This window comes from Balaenoptera musculus, chromosome X (genome assembly GCF_009873245.2).
Source record: "Balaenoptera musculus isolate JJ_BM4_2016_0621 chromosome X, mBalMus1.pri.v3, whole genome shotgun sequence".
NCBI classification, from domain to species: Eukaryota; Metazoa; Chordata; class Mammalia; order Artiodactyla; family Balaenopteridae; genus Balaenoptera; species Balaenoptera musculus.
The window spans coordinates 14,249,683-14,272,790 of record NC_045806.1 but is presented as its reverse complement, the minus strand read 5'-3'; the positions used below and the strand labels follow the sequence as shown (position 1 = coordinate 14,272,790).

Genomic DNA, 23,108 nt, shown 5'->3' with positions numbered 1-23,108 from the left:
AAGAGAATTCATTGACTACCTGTGTAATTTCAAACAGGATAAAATATTGGAACATTAATTGCTGGGCAGATCTAAATTTACCTACCTTTGCTTTCTTAGGAGAGGAAGACTAGAGCATAAGTTTTCCAATCAGGAAATGCTGGTATGACAAACAGTTCACAATTACTTGCTTCTTGGTTTTTGCTGTTGATTAAGGTTTTCAAGGGTTGAGATTATCACTGGTCATAATTCTAGTTATTGTAACCAAGTTTCTTTATGGATTACATTGTAGTCAGATGTTTAACCGTGCCTTTTTAAGTCTTCTGTCATTTATAGGAAGTTATAATTGTACTCTGATGCTTTTGCAAAAGAGTTTCATCTTCAAGGTGATCCATAGGAAGGCCCTTTTGACAAGTACAGGTCTCTGATAAATTTTAGATCATACTGCTGAACTGGGTAAGATATTAAAAAATCCTAATGGAAAACTTGAGGCTTCATAAAAAGTTAATGGATCGGTTACTGAGTGAACTGGTGAATATGGTTATAATTTTTATGGTTTTTGTCTGGAATATTACTGGTTTTGATCTGTGTTTTCCAGATATAGGGAAGTCCTTCCCCTCAAGTTAGTTTTGGGTAGAATGGAAAAATTTTTCTCTTCTCTCTGCCTGGTCTCTCCAGACACTGGAGACTCTTGGGTTCTGAGCAGCCTTATCAGGTGAATGGGAAAGACTGTCTCCTGGCATGTGCAGGAATCACGATGTTTTAGGGATTCTCTAGAAGAGAGAAATCCACTGAGGTGCAGGCTAATAGCAGGCCTTTGGCATGGCTTTCCTGGCTTTGAGAGGCCTTTTGGGAATTCGGTCTGAGACTACTTCTGAAGAATTCCACCACAGCCAGTTTGGAGGACCCTATGTGGTCAATTGACCAGACTTATTCTGTAAACAAATTTAGTCTTGATTTGGCTGTGTTTCATGGAGATGAGGGTAATTTTAGAGAGGAAAATTTGTTTCAGTGGATGTTAAATTCTAGCTCGGCTAATTGTCTGCATTAATGCAAGTTATTGTGTTAGCCATACTTTTTGCCTTGATATTCAGGATGGAGAGGGAATTCTCTAGTGAAGTTGTCACAGAGTATAACTACTCATGACATGTATCACTGCTTGCTCTAAGTCTTCAAGCAAGTAAAATCAAATCTGAGGCTTTGACATTAATGGTTGCGGTTATTAAACTTTATTGTATTTTAAAATCTAAAAACTGTAAAACATAGTATTTATACAAACACCTGAGGACTGTTCAAGTGGCACAGCATCTTCACACAAACAATTTGAAAGAAGGACAAGTTTAAATTAGAATCTTGTCTTGTAACACAAAAGAAATAACATGGACGAAAAAGGCCTTTGAATCATATACGCCCAGTAAATAGTTGCATTTGCTTATAAAGTACACTTGGTTTTCTAAAAAGAAAACATACAGTCTTACCCCTGGTGAACATCTTACTGGCATTTATAACAAATGGCTAATACAATTAGCACCATTTCTCATAGCTTATAACATTACACTAAATATTACACAATATAACGATGTAATAAATAAAACAACAATGAACACGTTCCATGTGAAAGTTCTGATTTTTAAAATCAAGTTTAAAATGACAAATCAGAACTGATGTACCTTCCAAAGTTTAGTAGGATAAATGGCTCAGAAAGGAAATTAACTAGAAACATCGCACAAGACAGAACTTCCCTGTAGGGAAACCCTCAAGTGTGAGCTGAGAGGTACCAGTGATGTCAAACGATGTGCATATGTTTTACAGAATAAAAAAACTCACTATATGTAGAGTGGATCTTTCCCTCTGTGGAAGTGTAAAGTGCCATTTTAAATTAAAAAAGAAAAGATTTACTTGTGTGTATACTTCAGATACAGAATAAAACATATATATGAAACAGTACCCATATGAGGAATAAACAGATAATAAAACACATCTTTAAAAAACTTGGACATAGGCATCTTCGTGGAGAGATGTGAACAATGAATGCCTAGTTAAATGTTGAAGCTTAGACAAAATAAGGAAGTTTTAAAATAAAACATATTAATTGAAAAGAATATAGTCAGACTCCATCCAACCCCCCCTTGTAGTGTAATATCTCTTGCATAAAATGACTATCTACCTTATAATTTTAAAAAACTGGTAAGAACACTTCAAGAAATCTTAAAAGGCTGCTTTTTTTTTTTCTTTAAACAGGAACAGGTAAAACATACAGCGAAATAATAACAGAAAGGAAAGTGATTTATGTGGCTCTTCCCTTTCAGGAAATTGATAGAACACGAACAGAACATTGCAGTAACAGACATAAAGTAGTTAGGAAAGAGATGATATCTACAGTTGCATCTTTAAATTCTAAAGAAAACTCCTCATGGATTTCCTTAAAGAACCCGTCAATCCTTCCCTGACTACTTTCCCCTTTGGGATTTGGCTGTTTTGGTTTTACATATAAACATTAACCAAAATCAAAGGTGTTTCTCTGTTTCCTGCATGAAGTGTATCTGTAAACTATGCAATGAAAATAATGAAAAGATACAAAGAACAAACCACCAGTTTGACTTTGCTAGTGCTAACATGTTAAATGGCTTCTAAAGAAGTAGACTGGACTGTCCCAGGGTTCTGCCATTTTGGATACACCGTATTTTAGAGGAACCTTCTACACAACAAAAACTTCTAAGGGCAGAGAAAAGATGGCATTGGTCTCCCTAGAATTAAGTCCAATCTAATCTACACACTTTTTTAATTGTCTAAGTATCTGTCTTCTTAAGCCTTTCAATGTAGTGGCACAGCTTCACGGCTGTCCCCAGCTTAAGCCCCATGTACTTCATCATCATGTCACTCTTGAGCAGCAGCAGAGCTTTCCCGTCAATTTCCTACAGAGAGAAGGAAATTAAAATAATTAATAAAGCTTTCATATTTTATCAGAATGGTTATTCCTTTCTATGTAAGAACATGTAACACCAATTAGAGGGCAGCTCATTCCAGATGTATATTCTCTGAATATGCAACTGCTTGATGGAAGCTATTAAAAATCTAATTTGTACAGTGAAGCATCACTTAATCATCTGTAAATTTGCTTCAAATTTTAAGAAAAAAATTTAACCTAATATCTTAAAAATGTCCTAAGCATCAAACGACCTAATTTTAAATATCGTGTGTTGAACAAACTACTGCATAGCTGTGACAAAAAGTAAAAACTATGAATGGTAAAAATGGATTTCAGATGGTCATTAACTTTCTTAGAAGGGCTGGGAACATGAGTATGTCAGCTATACGTGTGCTATACAGTGCTGTCTTAACACTGAAAGCTAATCAGTTGTCGGAAGCTAATTAGATGCTAAAAACGAATTACTGATTTTCTTACCATATTGAAAAGGGTGCATCAGATATGTGGGCACTAATTTTATTCATTAGGAAACACTATAAAAAACATTACTTGATAGTCACAAGGTATCCTCCAAATGTAAAAAAGAATTAATTGACCAAGTGATGCTGCTGAAGCATATTATTTGGTTTTCACAAGTTCTGGTTTAAAAATAAAACTGTACTGACTCATGTATCACTGGCTGAAGGGACCTGAAATCCCTCACAGTACTGCCTTTGTCAGGTACCGTCTATACACTTTCTACTAAGTAAAACTAGAAATTAAAGAAATTAGAACTTAAAATTTAGCCCATGATGTTACTTTGTAAATGGCATAAGGGTATCAGCATCCCAAATCATCAATAACCATATAAGGTCAACAGAATTGAGCCAAATGGAATCAGTCGCTGGATTCATCGGGCATCATAACAAGGAAGACACCCTGTCACAGCTGTGGTCACCCCTCCTACTCACGGTCCTGGGGCCGAGCAGGGAGCAGGTGGGGAGGAGGATCCTTGTAACTGTTGTTACAAAGGAGAAGACAACTGAGAGCGGCCATGCCGAATCATCTTCTCTTGAGAACTTGAAGACTTGTAGTATTTTAGGCACTCGGGTTCCCATTTAAAGCACAGATCCAGCCTCCACCCTTTAAGGCTCTAACTTTGGGCAAAGTAAACTTTCTCGCATATGGAAAAATCAGTTGATAGGGTTCCCCCACCATCCACACTAATCAGTATCCAACTGAAGGGCCTGCACAGAGGTCATTCAAAGTCATGACAGCAGGAAAACCGGATCAAAAGATAACATTACATGTTGCCTGAAGAGGTTGGTGAGGGTGCCTGATGTCTGAGGATCTATGTGTTTCAGAAACAGGATCACTTCATCCACAGACCAGGTTGAAGGGTCATCAAGTAAGCTCTGTCTGAGGACACTCGGGTCACTTCCAACTGGTGAACTTGGAGCTTCAATGAGGGGAAAAAAGACAAATCATACTTGACCTGATCATTATCCTGAAAGAAGAGATGTTAGGTAGGGAGTAATTGTCTCATTCCTGGAACCTTCTGTGAAGTACCCCGGCATGGACCCAGGACTCCAAGGTAAAATCCAGGGAAAGCCTAGTAAAGATGACCTGAGGATGGCTACTCAAGAATGTCCCACCTGACCTCCCCCAAACAACAAAAGCAGCTTCGGAAGACACCTTAAAGCTTCAAAGATCATAAAACAGACTGAGCAATCTGAGGCCTCTTGGGCCACGGCAAAATACAGCAAAAGATCTGTTACTTGGGTTAAATTAGGTTAATCTAAGATAACCTATTGCTCTCTTACTTTGAGAGAAATTCTTTGAAATACTTCATCTCTGTCCTCTTGGTCTCTCCAGATGAGGTTTATTTTACTAGCTAATTGCAATGGAAATCCCCAGAATTTAGTTTTATAATTGCTTAAATTTATTCACTTTAATCAATGAATTTCAATAACCCCCATTATCTTTGAGAACCAAATCAGTTCTTTACTGAATCTCTTCCATGGCTTTAAAATTCACGTCTCTCAAGGCTTAAATGCGTATCTGAATTTTGAAAACAACAAGACTTCTGCTCAGCTAGGTCAGAAGTAACTTTAACATTACACTGAATACCTCTTTCAAGTTTCACTGCATGGTAATAGATATTCTGGTTGAAGGTTTATGTTTAAAAAAGAAATACGTGAGGCGTGAAACAATTTAGGTGCTCATACCTCAAAACGTTTTAGGTGTGCTGTTCACTACGTTGTACTGAAATTTCTTTGTGTCCAGACAGGTATTCATTTACTCAGCCAGAGTGCTCGACTCCCTAAAGTTAGCATGTGGTAACGGACGCGGCTTTTGTAATTCGCCGGACCGTCAACACAAATTTGACCTTTGTTCCTGTGAATTAGCCTAAAGTGTACCTTTTCTCTCCTGTCATCTGGGCTCTGGCCATTTTAGGAGCATTTTAATTATTTACACAGGGAAAGGGTAAAGAAAAACAGAAGATAAAAAAACTCACAATGGGATCATTATGAGTATTAGTGGAGAAGAGGCGTGTCAGTTGACTGGCACAGTGCAGGCACGTCATAGACACTCAAGAAGTCTTAGTCATCCTTCTGAGTGCTGCCCCAAACTAGCCCTCAAGATGGGAAACAAACAGCTTCCACAAGCTTGCATCAAGGGTGCTGAGGAATATAGGGTGAATAATGCTACTTGTAACATGTGTCAGTTCACACTCACCGAAGCCGGTCGGGAGGTAGACAGGTGAGCCAGCATGGCAGAGTCTATTGTTTTCCAGTAAAGCTGGGTAGACAATCGTGTCACGGTTATGTGCTGGACTGCGTTCACCCTGGGTCAGCATGGTTGCAGGTTCGGCTGCAGTGGCCTGGGTGGCTAAGTAAAGACCGCAGGTGCTGTGGGCCGCTGGACTGTGGCAGCAAGGCATGGAGGAGGAGCCCTGCATGGGGTCCTCGGGCAGGTAGTAGTGCTGGTAGGAATGCGCGGAGAAGACGGAGGGGAGCTGGCTCTGGCTGAGGCCTGGCTCCTGCTCCTGCTCCTGCTCCTGCTCCTGCTCCTGCTCCTGCTCCTGCTCCGCACACTCCTTGGACTGGACAGGTGTTCCCATAGGGTTGCTCTGGGAATCATTTTCTGGTCTTCGTACTGGCGAAGTGGGGCTGTAACTTACAGGGTAAGAGAATGGAGAGCAAGGCTCCCTCTTCCTCATTTTCTGGTATTTGATCCTTTTAGAAAGCAGGTAATTATAATTTTTATATGGATATCCAAGTGGCTTCTGAAATGACACAAACCCAGCATAAACCAACTGTGATTGAGTGAAATAAAAAGGAAATAAATAGTAAATACATTCATAATTACTTTCCATGGAAGATTGCTTTATATTATTAAAGATAAATGCTCTATTTTGATTACATGATTTCTATTCCTCTTCAACCCTATATTTTAATTGCAGTTTATATATTATGGTTACAAACATAAAAATACCCACTGTCATACATTGCTCAAACCTAGACTTCAGCATTTTTCCAGCAGAGGTTTAGTCTCCCATCTGCTGCTAAAGCAAGGATACATCAGCCTTGCTCATCTCACAGTTATTAGTTCTCTCTCACTTCTGACTGGCATCTTTAGAAACCAGAGGTTTATTATAGTTGTGAAAATATTTTTATAACACTTACACGATTTTGCCACAATGACTTCACACAAAAACGGTGGATTTTTGTAACCTTTCCATGAATAACATCAAACTTCTTATCCAGGTTTTGAATAGCATCACAGATGACCTATTATAATACAGACTATTAGTAGTTTCTACTTCAAAAGGAAAGGAACATAAAAAATACCATTAAGCCAAACTCAAAGTTTGAAAGTTTTCAAGCCGTCAGAAATCTCGTTTCCCACTTGATGCCTGGCTGTTGGTGACCCAGAGCCGAGCTGGCTGAGATAAGGCGCCCCAACCTCCCACTCAACTACTCCATGTCACACAGGCATTTTAAGAAGCTTGAATACTGGGAAGTAAATGTACCACAATTCCTATAAGCCATCACATTTATGATGGAGTCATTTTACAGCAAGGAGGGTGCTATTTTAGGAAAGAGATTTTTCAAATCTGCTAAAAGACCAAAGAGCCTCTTTCCATATAATGATGGTATAAACTAATAGGCAGTGAGGGGTCCACTCTGGAAAGAACAGTGAGCCAAATACAACAGATGTGACCTTCGGCTTCAGAGTATTTTAAAGTCATGCAATTAACAATTAACCTTACAAAACCTTTGAGTACGCGGCCCCTGTATGCCAATCAAGTATGTGACTGATAAAACCGGAGAATTCTTGAAATTCACAGAAATTTCATTCGGGCAAAAATACACTTAAAAGGCCAGAACCATTACCTCATTCATTCAAATAAACATTTATTGAAGGCCTACCACCTGTGAGAACTACTTTGCTAGATGCTGGGAATGTGGACATTAAAAAGAAAAAAGAGAGAAAAAGAAAAAAGAAAAAAAACCCAGCTCCTACCCTAAGGAACTCCCATTTTAGCTGGAGAGAGACAAGTAAAGAGACAAGGTCAACAGAGAAAGTGACCAGCAGCCTGGAGCAGTAGATTTCAGTGTGCTCCGTGGGCCAGCAGCACCGACACCATCTACTAGCTTGTTGGAAATGAAAACTCTCCCACCTCAGACCTACTGAACTGGGAACTCTGAGATCGAGGGCAGTGATCTGTGTTTTCACAAGCCCTCTAGGTGATTCTGATGCACGATGAAGCGTGAGACCCACTGGCTCTCAGCCCTGAATAACTAGCACAGGCTCTAGGGGAACACAGTTGGGTTCAAGTTACTTAACTTCTCTGTTGTTCAATGTCCTTATAAATAGAATCAGGATGAAAACCTCTCTCAGTTCTGTTGAGGACAAAACAACGTGCTACAGTATTAATACCGACATAATAATAATAGTACATGATGACTGGTCTGATAGTGCTCAGTCATCTATTAGTATTATTATTGCCACGATACAGATAAGAACAAGAGGCTAGGCGTGCACAGAAGAGCAAGACCTAATCCAGGCTGGAAGTCGTGGCAGGATTTTCGAAGAAGGAGGTATCTGCGTTGAGAATGAAAAGATGAGAAGGTGTTCACTAGGTAGAGATGTACAGAGGAGCATACGGGGCAGAAGGAACAGTATATTCTAAAATACCCAACAGATTAGGAGTATGGGATTAACTGATATAAACTACTATACATAAAACAGATAAACAAGGATTTACTGTAGAGCACAGGGAATTATACCCCAAATCTTATAATAACCTATAATGGAATATAATCAGCAAAAACCCCGAATTACTATGCTCTACACCTGGAACTAACACAATATTATAAATCAGCTATACTTCAATACAAAAAAATTAAAACAAATTAAAAACACCCAAACAGGAAACAGGAAGTCAAATGTTTAGAAAGTGAACATAAATGACGATCAAAGAGCTGGGTTATGATGGGAAGGAGAGAGAGGATGACAGCTATAGAGGGATGGGAGGCAAAAAGGAGTGGTTTTTTTAAACCTGTGGGAGAATGACTATGCTGAGGGTGATGGAGACAGAGGCTGAAGACACAAGAGACAGGGCGATGAAGGGAGGTGTCTGAGCGCAGGGAAAGAGGGTCAGATGCAGAAACCAGCAGAGGTGTTAGCCTTACAGAGGAAACACTTTTCCCACTCCAGTGGTCAGGAAGGAGGTCGTGAGAGACGGATCCAGGCAAGTGTGAGGGCTGTGGGGAGAGGAATCAGGACTTGGAGGGGATTTCTGCTCCACACCCTCCATTTTCTCCACGAAATAAGAGAACAGGATTGGGGTTGCCTGAGGATCACCAGTCCCCAGTGGAGGTCCTCCCCTCTGCTTCCCAGCCTGGACAGGGCTGGGGTTTTACTAAAGGGGGTGCTGGGCGAGGATTAAAAAAGGACAGGTGGAAGTGCTGCACCGTGTGGTCTAGACTGGTAAGGGAAGGCGCTGAAGAAAGGAGGGAGCTAGCACACTAGGAGAAATGGAGAGCATCCCTTAGCTGTGACTTTGGAACCTGGGCATGTCTTAGCGGAGATACTCTATCCCACCACATCTCGCACAATCGCTCAGAAGGTCCTGGCAGAGCAGTGTCAACCCAGTTCATCGTGGATGCTGACGTAAAGCAAGCAGGGGAGAGCACTGCTCAAAAATCAGAACTCCCTACGTCGTCCCTGCATTCCCACTCTCTGTACATCCTTCCCCGGAAGACAAGACACGTTCCCTTTAACTATTCCACTGCTGTTCTCTATAATGATGAAGACTTCCATAAACATTTTTTACTTTTCAAAGTATGTTCATTGTATTCAAGAAACTTTTTTATATGTTAAGAAACATGTATTTGTTTATAAATGTTCACTGCTTCTAGGGTATGCCACTCACAGAATCCTTGATAATTACATACTTCTATCAATCTCCACCAACATGTCAATTTTTACAAAATCCCCTCAAAACTATGGAAGATAAACTCTTTAAAAATGGTGGGCTGCCATTTTGTTTCAATTGAGTTATCTTGACATGCATTTAGGCACATACTAAGTTTTATTCAAATCAGCCAACTTCCTTTAAAGATTTTGTAGGGGAAATTAATTTAGTATTGAGCAATTTAGATGAAGGAGACATAACTATTATACATTTGATCAGTTAAGGGCTTTTACAAAAGGCTATGAAACCTCCATATTGCTATTTCAAAATTTTCACCTGAAGATGCTATTCTAACTAGAAATTGTTAAAAAAATCATCACAATGAGAGCGATAATCATAAGCAATTTGATACAGCAAAATTTCAATTGTACACCCCTTTATATGATATAAAGAGAATTTAAGCTTAATATTTTAGAAAACTACATTTGAGAGACAGAACTTTTTGTACCTGGCAGTAAGTAAGGACATCCAGAACTGTTTTTTGTTGCTCTTCGTTGTAGGATGTGTTAGATTTAACACTTGCCTGCTGATATTTTAAAAGTTGAGTAGTTAATACTTTACTTCTATGAAAGTCAAACTGAACAGTAAGTGGGAAAAAAAACACTATTTATTTAACTTGTTTTTATTTTTCACCAGCTTTTCAAAGAGTTTCAGAAGTATTAATCTAAAGCAGACACAAAATTAAAAAACCCCTTGTTAATATGAGAATGAAAATGATCGCTGCTAATTAAGAAAGGGATTAAGGAAAGAATTTATTATATCAGAAGGACGGAGGTTTAGAGTTTTGCACTGAAAAAATGAGTAAAAACTGCTCTGAATTTTCTACTCTACAAGGAAAAGAGGGAAGTGAAATGGTTAATTGCTCATTGTCTAATGAAAGGAAGCAGACAAATTGAGGAGAGACTAATGTTTTCTTGAGTGTGAGTTTAGAGGAACAATAGTTTATGAAGAATTTTTTCTTTGAAATGGTTAAGTGTTAATATATTTGGCAAATGGCAATCTACATTACTTACATCATTGACATATGCAGTATTTGGTTCATATGCATAAAGAACAATGTTATCATCATCATAAGCAGGGATTCGTGTCCTTATCTAAGGAAAATTTATTAATAAATTAAAAGGAAAGATGATAGAACTTAAAAGAAAAACTGAGAACTTCAGTTTCACTTTCAAGAAGCTCCAAAAACCAATTTGTGATATCAGGGGACCTTGGTAAATACTATGACTATAGGAAAAGATGTCCTTGCAAAACTGTTTTCTCATTAACTTAACCACACTTAAGACATCGTTTTCCTCTTGTGTACCTCGGGGTAGAAAGACCATTCTTCTAGTAATTTAGCACCAGAACTGCTGTAAAAGCAAGTATTTCTAACTACAAAGAATCCTGTTCATGGCTTTTGAGTTTTAAATAGACCAACAGTACCACTCTGTGGACAAAATAGGAAACCCTTAAGCACCTATCTTTTTTTTTTTTCCCCCTGCACTTGGAGGCTTGTGGGATCTTAGTTCCTCCACCAGGGATAGAATCTTGGAGTCCGAAGCACTGAACCACCAGGGAATTCCCCACACCTATGTTTCTTGATAAATTAATCTCTAAATCACCTAAAACATTTTGAGGGGAAATAAGACAGGGCATAACTAAGTAAAGAGACAGTAAACAGCCATTACATTTCATTTAATAACTCTTTATTCTAAGAATGGATTATGAACTAGAGGAATAATCTTAAACATATGTAGAAGTATGTATGTCTGTTTCAAAAGAGAAAATAATGTGGAATTGGGCTATATATTGATACTTATAAAAATCTACCATGTTACCTTTGTATAGGGCCTTATGCTTTGCAAAGTGCTTTCACATAATTATGTGAAAAGAGTCAGAAAAAAAAATGACTCTTGGTAGGTAGTTAAAATTTAAAAACTTGCACACAAATGTTCATAGCAGCTTTATACGTCACTGTCCAAAACTCATGAACTGTGTATTTACAATCTCTGCATTTCACTGTACAAAATTCAATTCAATTTAGAAAAAAAATAGAACACAATGAAAAGAACAAAGACAGATTTTCAATTTGAAATACAAACCACATCGACTTCACTGGAGCAGCTGGACATCTTTTTTGTGCAACCAGAGCAACTCTGCTTTCTCTGAGCTGGGCCTAATTATTTTTAAACTTGCTGGAGGGTTATTTGCGAAACTGTTTGGTCACCTAGGACTGGTAAATCTTCAACTCCTGAAAAGCAACGCATAAAAAAGTTACTTCACCCACTTACTGCCTTAATAAACTTAATGTGGATATACCAACTCAAGTTGAACTGGAGTCCTGGCTGAAGTTGAGAGAGCGACAAAATGAGAATTCTTCCATCAGTGATTTAGAATGAACCTTTAAAAACTGAAGGGCTTTATTGCCCACGCGTAGGAATAAGACTCCAGATCGAACACAGCTCCAAGTGGTGAAGCGGCTGCTCCACAGCCTAAAGGCTGCAGAGTAAGCGCTGGAGACAAATGAACAACAGAGCGTGAGTCCCAACTGCTTTAGTCAAGGAGCTCAGAGGCTTTTTACTCAGGGAGGCTGCGGGCCTCCAAATGTGAGTCAGGAGTCTCTTCTGGCTTGGGCCGCCCACCACGGTGCGGCCTGGAAAGACCACCAAAGACATCGCCTCCTCCCCTGCTCGGTGAAAACTGGGTGAGATTACGTCTAAGGTCATTTCAGCGCTAAGATTAGGATTGCTTATGAATACTTAAACTGGTGTTTTCATACAAAGGAAGACTACACAGCTATGAGAATAAACCAACTATTGCTACACACAACGAGGAGGACGCATCTCAGGAATCTCAAAACCAGAACCTTGAGTAAAAGCCAGACCCAGAAAAGAATACAGTGTATGAGCTCAAAAAGAGGCAAAAGTAAAAGACGTCTTTCTAAATTAATACCTTTAGATATACCATAGCCACTTCAACAACTTCTTCGTTTCCTATCTTGCAAACAGGCCATGATTTGTTTAACTAGTCCCAAGTCATGGATATTCAAAAGTCACTCCTCAAGTCTTGCTCTTACAAAGAACACTGCAGAGCAGGCTCCCACCTCTGCTTGAACTCACACAGAAAGAGAATAGTGAGTTAAAGTTTCCCAACTCTAGGGACCATTTCTTATACTCTGACTGTATTTCTAACAACTTTGTTTTAGCGATTTAAATATATAATTTTTCTTTAAATTTGAACTATACCACAAAGTATAGATAATAGCATCTAACAGATTTTACTGCTTACTCTGTGCCAGGCAATGTTCTAAGCATGTGATGTATGTTAATTCATTTAGTATTCCTGACAACCCTACAGGGCAGGCTCTATTATCATCCCCATTTTCCTTAAAAGAAAACTGAGGCAAAGAGACTTTAAGTAACTTACCCAGGTCTCACAGTAAGTAGTGCAGTACGACTCCAGAGTCTATGCGCTTTACTTCTTCATTATTAAAATCACCTGGAATCCCTTTTCGACCAAGAACAAAATCAAATCCAAAACTCCTACCATGGCCTACAAGGTCTTTACAGTCAGGTGCCTCCACACTGCTCAGAGGTCACCTCTTATCGCTTGTCCCTTTGCTCTAAGCCTAAGATACTTACTAGCTGGCCTTTTACAAACAAAGTTTGCCAACCATTGTTAGAGACTCTTGACAGACAGTTCCCTAATGGCTTAATTACTATGCTGCTAAAACTCGGCTGTAGACACAGAGGCAGCATACATGGAGTCTCCCAGCAGATGCCCGCCTGGTACCTCTCTCTCTCTCTCTGGGACACTGACAAATCAACGCGACCCTGCACTCTTTGAACCTCTGCGCCTGCCATGTCCTCTGCCCTCAATACCCTGCACCCCACAAGACCGCTCTACGTAGGAGAAGCAACTCAAAACTTCAAGGCTTCATTCAACTTCCATCTCCACAAAGCAAAGGTGCTATGTCACCCCATCTGGAAGTGACACTGCTCTCCCAGAAGTACCAGAACACTCACACTTTAACGCTTTTAAAACAATTGTCACATGTTGGCTAGTTACAGGAGAGGCAACATCAAATAGCACTAAGACCTTAGGGTTTGGGTCCCAGCTCCTCCACTTACTAGCTGTGTAACTCTGGACAACTTACTTCTCTGTGCTTTTTAAAAAAATCTGTAAAATGGGGATAATAGTACAAACCTTATAGAGTTATGAGGATTATGTGAATTAATATATGTCAAGTGCTTAGAACAATGACTGGCATAGCAAAGGCACGCACTCTTTATTTATTTATTTATTTTTGGCTGTGTTGGGTCTTCGTTTCTGTGCGAGGGCTTCCTCTAGTTGCAGCAAGCGGGGGCCACTCTTCATCGCGGTGCGCAGGCCTCTCACTGTTGCGGCCTCTCTTGTTGCGGAGCACAGGCTCCAGACGCGCAGGCTCAGCAGTTGTGGCTCACGGGCCTAGTTGCTCCGCGGCATGTGGGCTCTTCCCAGACCAGGGCTCGAACCCGTGTCCCCTGCATCGGCAGGCAGATTCTCAACCACTGTGCCACCAGGGAAGCCTCAAGGCACGCACTCTTGGCTACTATTATTTTATTATTTGGGTAGTCACGACATCCTCCCAATGAATCTATTTGTCATAGAGCACATGGACTGTAAATTCTCAGGATCATAACATGTAATTATCACTCACATTGCACCCTTCACTGCAGATATAGCAACCATTTCCCTTAAATGAATTTTAAGTAGCAAGGCACTGTGCAAAGAACTGGGCTTTAAGAAATACCTGAATCTGAATCTAAATCGCAAAATTTGCTATTTTGCTTTAGGCAGGGATTTAACCCCTCTGTGTCTCTATTTCTTAACCTGTAAAGTTGGAATAATAGCTACTTCACAGGGCTGTGTTAAGACCAAATGACAGTTAAGCACTCAAGCATCATGTCTGGTTCCCAGCAGGCAAAGCATAAGTTTTAGTTCCCCTTCACTTCTTCCCGCAAGGTAAGTAAAGCTTCTGCAACATTTTCTTAGAGCCCAACTATGACTAGATTATGCGAAATTAATATAATTCGTTGAATTCAAAATCCTGCAAAAGAAGTTTACTTAAGGTGAAGCTCATTTACATTTTACCACAGGAAGTCTAGACTCTTGAAAACGTAAGAACGGGAAACCATCTGGTTTTTAAAAAGACACATTTTAGGGGCTTCCCTGGTGGCGCAGTGGTTGAGAGTCTGCCTGCCAATGCAGGGGACACGGGTTCGAGCCCTGGTCTGGGAAGATCCCACATGCCGCGGAGCAACTGGGCCCGTGAGCCACAACTACTGAGCCTGCACGTCTGGAGCCTGTGCTCCGCAACAAGAGAGGCCGCGATAGTGAGAGGCCCGCGCACCGCGATGAAGAGTGGCCCCCGCTCGCCGCAACTAGAGAAAGCCCTCGCACAGAAACGAAGACCCAACACAGTCAAAAATAAAAATAAATAAATAAATTTTTAAAAAAAGACACATTTTAGACATTAAAGGCATTTCAGACATTTTTCAAAAGTCACTTGAGGATTCTGCTCCCAGGGTGTAAGGCATTCCCTTGCCATCAACTTATCACGACGACGAGGGATGAAAACGGCGTTTCACCCAAAAACCACTGCAAGGAATACTCGGCAAAACAGGGCAGATTGCAATAGCCAGACCCCTCCACATTTTTTTTTTTAAAACAAGACCGTGTCAGTACACTGATCACTTTCTAAAAATCCTGTCAGGACTCTCAAAAGCAGCCCTTCTGCTGGCCGTATCAAACTTCAGCGGCTACAAAGTCGGCCAGACTGGGGATAATGCCGCCCAAACTGTATCCCCATCACCCATCAGGGAATCGAGCCCATGCCCTGCTTTATAAAACACCGTGCAGAAAAGTTGCTCGTTAAATCACGATTTGTAAACATTAAGCCAGTTTAAAACTCCAGAGCAGTCCGACTTCAGGGAGAGCCAGGTAAAGGGGGGGGAAGCGATCCCCAAGAGACGAAGATATCAAACTACCGTGCTCAATCCACATCTTTACTTTGTTTAGCCTCGCGTACGTATTTACAACAGTGAGGCTGCAGTGTCTTTGATCTATCGCGGTTACCATCAAAGCCTCAGAATCAACGTTTGCATCTCAAAAAAATGTTACAACGAACTAACTCGCTAGTTAATAGATTTTCCAAACTCAAAATTCTAACAAGTCTGAGAGCCTTGGTCGTTCGTCGCCCCCTCACCCACCAAGGAAGAGAAAGGATGAAAAAGGACCAGCTCTTAAAAAGTCGGCACAAAGTACTCAATAAGCGGCCACGTCTCAAGCGCCTACGCGCTGGCATCCCGGGAGGGGCGGTGGGAACCACCCCGAATCATCCCAAACCACCCCCACTGCAGCGCGGCTGAAATTCCAGAGCAGACTCGGTCTTTCCGAAAAGGCAAATCCTTTCTCTTCCCGCAGGCAAACGCTTTCTCTTCCCTCAGGCAAACCCTCCTCCCCCGCCACCCCGCTCCGGAGCCCCACAGCCGTGAAGTAAAATCGCTCCTTACCTGCTTCAGGCGCACACCTAAGACGAGAAAGTTCAAAGGGAAGAAAAAGTGCCACTTGAGAGGCCTTTGCTGGCACCAGAGCCCGCCAAATCGGCCTCCGGAGGGCCCGGGAGCCAGGTAGCAATGGCGCCTCTCCCCGCGCGGTGACGGTTTTAACGGTTATCACCGCTCGACGCCTGAAACGGTCCTCGCGCCGGAAATAGGGCCCGACCACGTGACGTGCCGGCCGGAACCCCACGGAAGCTGAGGCGCAACACTCGTGCCAGTGAGCACCCGCGTATTTAGGTTCCCACGTGCGCAGCCGGCCGCTGACCAATCAGCGGCCGCTACAAGACAACGCCTGGGCCGTCAGCCGACCAATCCAGCGGACCTCAGAGCCGTCGCAGGGGGGCGGGCATTGCTAGAGCGACTGCCAAGGGGAGAGGCTCTGGTTCCCTCTGCGCGGCCGCAGTTCCGGCCTCCGAGCCCCTGTAGCTCGGCGTTCGTTCGCGGGGGCTGGTGGGATCGGAACCCCGTGCTAGACCGAAAACACGAGCCTCTAAGGCTGAGAGGGGTTTAGTGCGGCTGCGCAGGAGCGCCGGCGCGCGCGATTCTTCCTGTGGTGGAGCGGGTTTAAGGAGGCGGCTCGCGGGGGTGAGGCGTTTAGGTGCGTGGCCTCTCCACTCTCGTTGGTTAGTTCCTGGAAGCTTTTTTTTTTTTTAAATGTAATTCCCCCTTTTCCCTCCTCCCTCTCCGTCCCTCTGTGACGCACCACAGACGTCGACATTGACTCAATCCTAGGTGTGCTCGTCAGTGCTGGAATTCGAAGGGGGAGGGAGCGGGGCTTTAGGAATTGTGGTTTGGTACATACCGGGAAAAGTTATTTTAAAAAGTTGTTATCTCTCCACAGGGTGAGGTAACACAGACCTTGGAGCCAGATTTGCTGGGTTTGTACCCCAGCCCCAACAGTTAAGCGCTCTATGGCTTTGGGCAACTCAGGTAAATGGCTCTGTGCTTCAGTTTCCCCATCCGTAAAATGGGCACAACGTGGGGGGGGGTGCTTCATGAGTTAGAGTAGGCAAAGCACTTAGAACAGTATCTGGCACATAAATTTGCGTAATAAAGGGTACATGACATTACTTAGTGGCACATCGAGGTTGCGCATCTCAGGAAGGAGGCACAGTCTGAGTAATTATCAGAAGCAAAGCAGGTAACTTTAAAGTAAAGCCATAAATATTTTCCTGCCCTGGAGAGGTACAGGAAAGTATACTGGACATTGGAAATGTATTCTTTTTTCTCTCAAACACAAAGCAAGATTGGAGCCGGTTACAGAGACAGTATTCATTATTATCATTATTTTTTTTGCTCATACTTTTGCCATAGCAGTTCCCCTCCCATATGTCCAGTCTCCTATAAAACACTTGCCGTTTGTGAAACCCCAGGAGTGCAATTACATAGCAATGAAGAGAGCAGCCAGTTGTTTAATTGCAGTCACGTTTATTTGCAGTTTCTATACACACTTTCTAGGTAATCAAACTTTTCTGGTACATTTTTTTTTTGAGAGGGGTTCACAATGAAACTGTCACCGTTTTTACTAAAAATAAATACAAGACTTAAAGTGTTGCACAGCTCTAAAATATACAAAGGCTTGAATTGAATGTAAACGTTGAAAACATCTTACAAAAGAAACCGTTTTTGCAACGATTTAAAAAGTTCATATTTACAAATATTACAAAAATACAAAATGGAGGCAAGTCCATAAACCATTGTCTTTCGGCCAGCATGAACTGGTTCTAGTACCAAAAGAGCTACACTGTAACCTTCCTCATAGTTGTAAATCTTTGTCATGATCTAGTTCTCTCAGTCTGCCACCACTGCAGCACATGTACTCGCTGAACTCTGGCAAAGAGCAAACAGTGTGTTTTGTTTGCTGCAACCAGTCTATGTCCTCTACTTAGCCAAAAAAAATCAAAAACTCAGGAAAAAAAAAATTTCCCCCACACAACATAGACATGTTGTATAAACACAAAAGAAGAAAAAATTAGCATCAGTGCAAACAACAGAAGAAAAGTTTGGGTTGATGTTCCTCACAATACCTAATGTGTGTACCCTGCTTTAAGACGGCCGTGATGTTGAAGACAGCCCTCTAAATCTTGGTCTTACGTGCTATGTTGTAAAGCCATGGAAAATTACTAAGGAATTTCTTGCTTTTTTTTTTTTTAAACTCAGTTTGTTACTCAATACTCTTTTGCACAGTGAATTTTAAATCCATCTCTATCTGGGTTTTTTTTTTTAATCTATGAAATATAAAATAGAGAAACTCTGCTATAGATTTTTAGAGTAAACAAAATAAGTAAAACTATATTCTAAGGGTTAGTTCTGTGATTATTACATATAGACGGTATCTTATTGCCTCACAATTCAAGTCAGTACGTATTTTAAAATATATATAGTACCATTACTTAAATTAATGTCAATAATAAGGTGACATATTTGTTAAAGCCAATTTGTGTGTTTTCTGTTCAAGATTTAGAATCACTTTTAAAGCCTACATACCTTTCTTTATGCTTAAAAAACCCCTAACTACACAAAAGCCATACTGCAAACGAGCTGCTTTTATGAAAATTACAAAAGATCACCTATTGTGACTGGAAATGACTTTTTTTTATTGCATTTGTCTAGAAACCTTACTTTTAAAAGTTTGCCAAGTGTACTTTTCAAAGTATGAGAAAAAGTTATTCATGTTCCCATGTGGTGTCAAACCATGCTGGTTTTCTTAACTAATGGGTTCCAATGAGAAATGATGGTCCATTTTTTTCAAACCCCCAAACATTTTTCTTTTAGTAAAAAGTATAACACTTCGTGAATGTTCAAATATATGCTTTACCAGGTAGCTTATCTATCCCTGCACAAGCACACGCGTGCACACACACACACACACACACACATTCTCCCTCCTCTACCCCGCCACCCCCAGCACCCATTTTACATACAAGGATGACAAGAAATTAAGAAACACAATTTGATAGTGAAAACAAATAGGAGAATAAACCAGACATTTTTTTTTTCTTTCCAAAGAAACAAACAAAAACCCAACAGCAATCAGATTCTGTAATTCTCACTCTGTAACATCTTAAAAAGTGTTTCTATTGAAAGATAGCATCTTCTTAGGCCAGGCTTTCTCCTTCATATTGCATGAATTAAACCAAAACCACAAACCCCCTTTCACACATCCTACTTTCCCAAATACCACTTGCATAAGCTTAAAGCCAGCTGCTTATCAATTTCTTGGTAACTCTGGTATGTTCTATCACTCTAATCACATTCTATTCTTTTATAGGCCGTATTCCTTCTTAGTTCTCTACTTTCTACCTTCTCCCATTCAAAACATTCCAAGTACATAGCTGCTTATATTTCCAACATGTCATTTCAAACATTAGTATCAGTTCATTTCAAAATCACAGGTGTAAAACCCATTTGCAGATTTCAACTTGTAACTACATTTTTTTTTCAGTTTTAAGACAAGAAAATTCAAGTAATTTCAAGTAATTCAGCTTGTTTCCCTGCCTTCATTTTATCAGAGCACTTGCCCTGACATTTCCTTTCCCACCCACCACCCTCCCCTTTTGCCATCAAGCAGATAGAGTAAAATCAGACAAAAACTCAGTTATATGTAGCATTGTGAACCAGAGCTGCTCCCCGTTCCCAGTTTAACAGTGAATATAAATAATGCATATACACATACCTATTTCCCAACTACGTTGTTCACAGTGTCATTTCTGTTAATTTTTAGGTAGCATGAATCTCATCAGCACAGAGAGAAAGCTTCACTGAAAACTCATTGCAGGTACTTACTGATAAATCCACAGCTCTGTGGCATGCTTATGTTTTATTTTCGTTCGTTAAAGAACCTGGAGCTAATTGCTAAACTGTTTAAGGAGTTTAAAGATTATAGTCCTCAGATTAGGACTGTTTATGTCCCCAGTAGTGTAATATAAACCATAACCTAAAATTAACTACTCTTTTCCCTACTCATTCTCCTTAAAGCAATCCACTGAAAAATTGAAGTTTAAAGGACACTGTCAAGTGCTGTTGTTCAGGGCTTTATGTTGAGAATGATGATTTCTCTCACTGATTTTTTTTTTAAAAATCAAAAGCATGCTTTTCATTCTGTCCAAATTGCCACATGGCACATCACAGCCACGTGTTACCAGTAGTTTGTTTGGTGCTGCAGTTTGTCACAAAAATGGTTAAGTCTGAATTCATTATTTTAAATTAATCACATTTCACTACATGACCTTGAGATTTCCTTTATTTCGCCAGTTTAAAATTCATATTTTGAGGTTTATCACTCAGAAATCATATTGGTGGACATTTAAATATGGTATTTGATACGAAAATGGTATTCACAGAATACAGTTATTACACTTTATTTGTTGTGTTCTATAAGCAGTTGGTGTGTGGTAGATAATTGGCCACATGTCCACTCGTCATCCATAAATCTATTTACACATTTTTATCAAAAATATGGTATTTACATGTGTGTAGTTCTTCTAAATTTTGCTTTAGTTCATTTTAATGTAAAAATATACCAAACCTCCAGAGTATTTCATCTTCTTAAGAATTATGACAGTGAGGGCTTTGTTTTCTGAATAGGCAGCTCTGGGAAAACTTTTTCTAGGTTTCATGAAAAGCAGACATTTTCAAATTCTCTATTATCAAAAGGAATGAGATTGGGTAAATCAAACTACCCTAAAGAAAAATATGAAAGACAGTGCAGCTACTTAAAAATATGGAAAATAATCAAGAAAGACCAAACCACCTTCCGTTTCCCCAGCAAATATTTAGGAACTCGTTGGTAAGCGTGATGGTACCCCACCATGTGCTGACTTCTCCCCAGTCTTCCATTCTGTTCCTCCATCCTCATATGACTAAGGTTTTGGCCTTTGACAGCCAGCCTGGCATGGGCCACCTATGTTGAGCTCTGGGAGGATCGGTCATCATGTGGGCTCCCATCAGAATTTTCTGTCTCGCCTTCGGAGATGGCCTGCATGGGCGCATTATACAGCCTGCAACGGACACTGTAGCGGCTGCTGCTGGCCGCAGGGGGAGCCCGGGAACGTCCAACCCTTGCCGATGCCGGGGTGGCAAAGTTCTTTGAGGAGAACCCTTCTGCATTAACCCGTGGGGAGCATGGAGAGAGGGGGGACAGCGCTTCAGTTCCCGGTGCCCCCTGATGGGCCTCATGGGTGCTTTGGGGGGACTCGGCTGTGAGTTCCCCAGGAGGTTTGGGCAGGATGGGACTCTTCAGGATCTCAGTAGCAGACATACGGTAACTGGAATCCGAGCGACTGCCTTTCTTGAGGAGTAATAGCTTAAACTCTTCATTCGATGTGTTGGACTTTTTGGCATTTCGGTAGATGAGGCCAGGAGACCTCTGGCTGTTTGGGGTGGTCACATTGCTGTTGGTTGAGGTGACAGAACCAGCACTGTTGCTGCTACTGCTGCCCAGGGAAGCTCTAGATTTACTTCGAACAGACATGTCCCCAGAATCTTTTCTTCCAAGTACTTTCCTCTTGGACCTTTTAAGAAAAGGAACAATCTCAGTCCACATACACTTTAATGAAACTAAAAGTGTTACGTCACACTCAGGCATCTCCTTAAAGAGCGGTTGTGTACCCTGTCTGATGGGATACTAAGCATTAGGGCTGTAGGGGTGAGGATTAAGATACATTGCTTGCCCTCGTGGCACTCACAGCCTGAGGGAAATTCTCCAGTAACCAGTGGACATGAATCAGGTTTTGGAAATGACCATTTCACATAATGACTAATGTGGAGGCTAGAGGTTCTAGGGGAGGACTTACTGGGAAGTTTCACAAGAGTACAAGAAAATACTGCTCTCTGACTCTTGGTTAGAGTGTAGGTGGTGAAGCACTGTCACTTTTATTCAACCTGTCTCTGCAATACAGATGAAATCCTCTGATGCCTGGGATTGGCTTCCAGTGAATACCAGGAGAGCAAAGTGGAAGGTGTGGATGGGACAGGACTGGCCATAGGCTGATGGTTAATAGGCTTGGGTGATGGATATGTCTGTGCGTGTGTTTGGCTGGGGGTGGGGGCAGGCAGTGGTGCGTTATACTATTCTGTCTACTCTTAAAATTCCTCCATATAAAGAAATTTCTTACATGACGTCTTGAATAAGTCAGTCCATTTTGGCTGCAGATACCATTTGCCATAGCTGCCCAGGAATATCTGTCTACAGTGTATTAATCAGTAAGCCAACTTTCTGGAGGAGCTGGAAACCTAGACCACCTCTGGAGCTCTTAAAGCTCTGTGCACTATAAACTCTCAAGAAAAGAAAATTTTTATTGTCACTGTGCTGCACATAAATAAATAAGCAAACAAATTCTGCATCAGTGTAAATCTAAGATTACCAAACTCTGTAAGTCTACCAAACCTAGGCACCCATCCATCATTATTATATTATTTCTTTTGATAAATAAACGGGCATAAATTTCGTGAACTTAGTCACTGAGTCAGCATGACTCAGTTCATTGCTACGTACTGGCAGCATGCTTTCTCACCCATCTAAAAACCTGTAGGTTAGAGAAAATGTCAGCTTTGCAATTGGACACCAGCCTGATTTTGGTTCACTGAAAGCTTTGTGGTTGCTATCTTGTGTATGCCAGTGTCTGGCACTCTAATAGGGTAGGGATTTCAAACTAATGTCTGCTTTTAGCATCTACCATATTCTAGACACAAACATGATATCTTATCATCAAAACTGAACATGTGAGCTCTAGGTATCCCCATTTACAGCAAGGGAAATAGGTACACAGGTTGTAACTGACTCAAGACTGGACAGGAAGTGGCAGCATTGGGATTCAATTCCAGGTCTTTCTGACTCGACTCCTTACATTCTGTCCACTCTTCACGACACTAGCATTTGGTTCTTTAACTTCACAGCATTTAATAACTTGTCCTAAGGTTGGGGATAAAAGGGGGTGAGGAGAATATAATCAGGGACAAAGAAAAATAATGATTCTTCACTCTCCGAGTGGAGAAGTGAGCCTGCTAAGGTCTACACAGAACGTGTTTGTGATTGGCTCCTTTAAAAAAACAGTTGTCGAAGGGCAGTGCTCCTTCTTTATGAGAGAACCACATCAACAGAAAACACAAGTTCCCCTAAAAAGTAGGATCCTGGGAAAAACAGTGGTAA

At 41.0% G+C, this 23,108-nt stretch overlaps 2 protein-coding genes and 1 long non-coding RNA gene across 6 annotated transcripts in view; 1 reads left to right on the top strand and 2 right to left on the bottom strand.

Moving 5' to 3' along the window:
• Positions 1-1,190: 1,190 nt before the first annotated feature.
• SCML1 (Scm polycomb group protein like 1) lies at positions 1,191-16,126 on the bottom strand. Of its 3 annotated transcripts, none has more exons than XM_036839379.1 (7): positions 15,911-16,101; positions 11,459-11,607; positions 10,388-10,468; positions 6,577-6,681; positions 5,627-6,176; positions 4,195-4,346; positions 1,202-2,894 (listed from the first exon to the last, which is right to left on the bottom strand). In XM_036839379.1, the coding sequence occupies exons 2-7, from the start codon at positions 11,486-11,488 to the stop codon at positions 2,769-2,771; spliced, it is 1,044 nt and encodes a 347-aa protein (XP_036695274.1). In that variant the 5' UTR covers positions 11,489-11,607; positions 15,911-16,101; the 3' UTR covers positions 1,202-2,768. The 3 variants fall into 3 exon arrangements, with proteins under 3 accessions (XP_036695276.1, XP_036695274.1, XP_036695275.1); XM_036839380.1 differs by lacking the exon at positions 10,388-10,468 and adding an exon at positions 9,823-9,900 and having other exon boundaries at positions 15,911-16,100; XM_036839381.1 differs by lacking the exon at positions 10,388-10,468 and having other exon boundaries at positions 1,191-2,894; positions 15,911-16,126.
• Positions 16,127-16,181: 55 nt separating this feature from the next.
• Positions 16,182-23,108, top strand: part of LOC118888421 — a 77,716-nt gene continuing 70,789 nt past the window's right edge. For both annotated transcript variants that reach the window (XR_005018288.1, XR_005018289.1), the window contains exons 1-3: positions 16,182-16,556; positions 16,800-16,888; positions 19,683-19,736. This is a non-coding gene — a long non-coding RNA (uncharacterized LOC118888421). The remainder of the gene's footprint in view (positions 16,557-16,799; positions 16,889-19,682; positions 19,737-23,108) is intronic.
• Positions 18,066-23,108, bottom strand: part of NHS (NHS actin remodeling regulator) — a 344,790-nt gene continuing 339,747 nt past the window's right edge. The window contains exon 9 of the mRNA XM_036839377.1: positions 18,066-21,471. Coding sequence (XP_036695272.1) covers positions 20,862-21,471 — 610 coding nt within the window. The 3' untranslated portion in view covers positions 18,066-20,861. The remainder of the gene's footprint in view (positions 21,472-23,108) is intronic.

Bases quoted from the DNA above. Each gene is read 5' to 3' on its own strand.
- SCML1 (XM_036839379.1), bottom strand. From the start codon at position 11,488: ATGTCCAGCTGCTCCAGTGAAGTCGATGTG. The intron at 10,469-11,458 runs GTTTGTATTTCA...AATTTTCCTTAG, and splicing joins GCTCCAGTGAAGTCGATGTG to ATAAGGACACGAATCCCTGC. The intron at 4,347-5,626 runs GTGAGTGTGAAC...CCCTCATTGAAG, and splicing joins CTACCTCCCGACCGGCTTCG to CTCCAAGTTCACCAGTTGGA.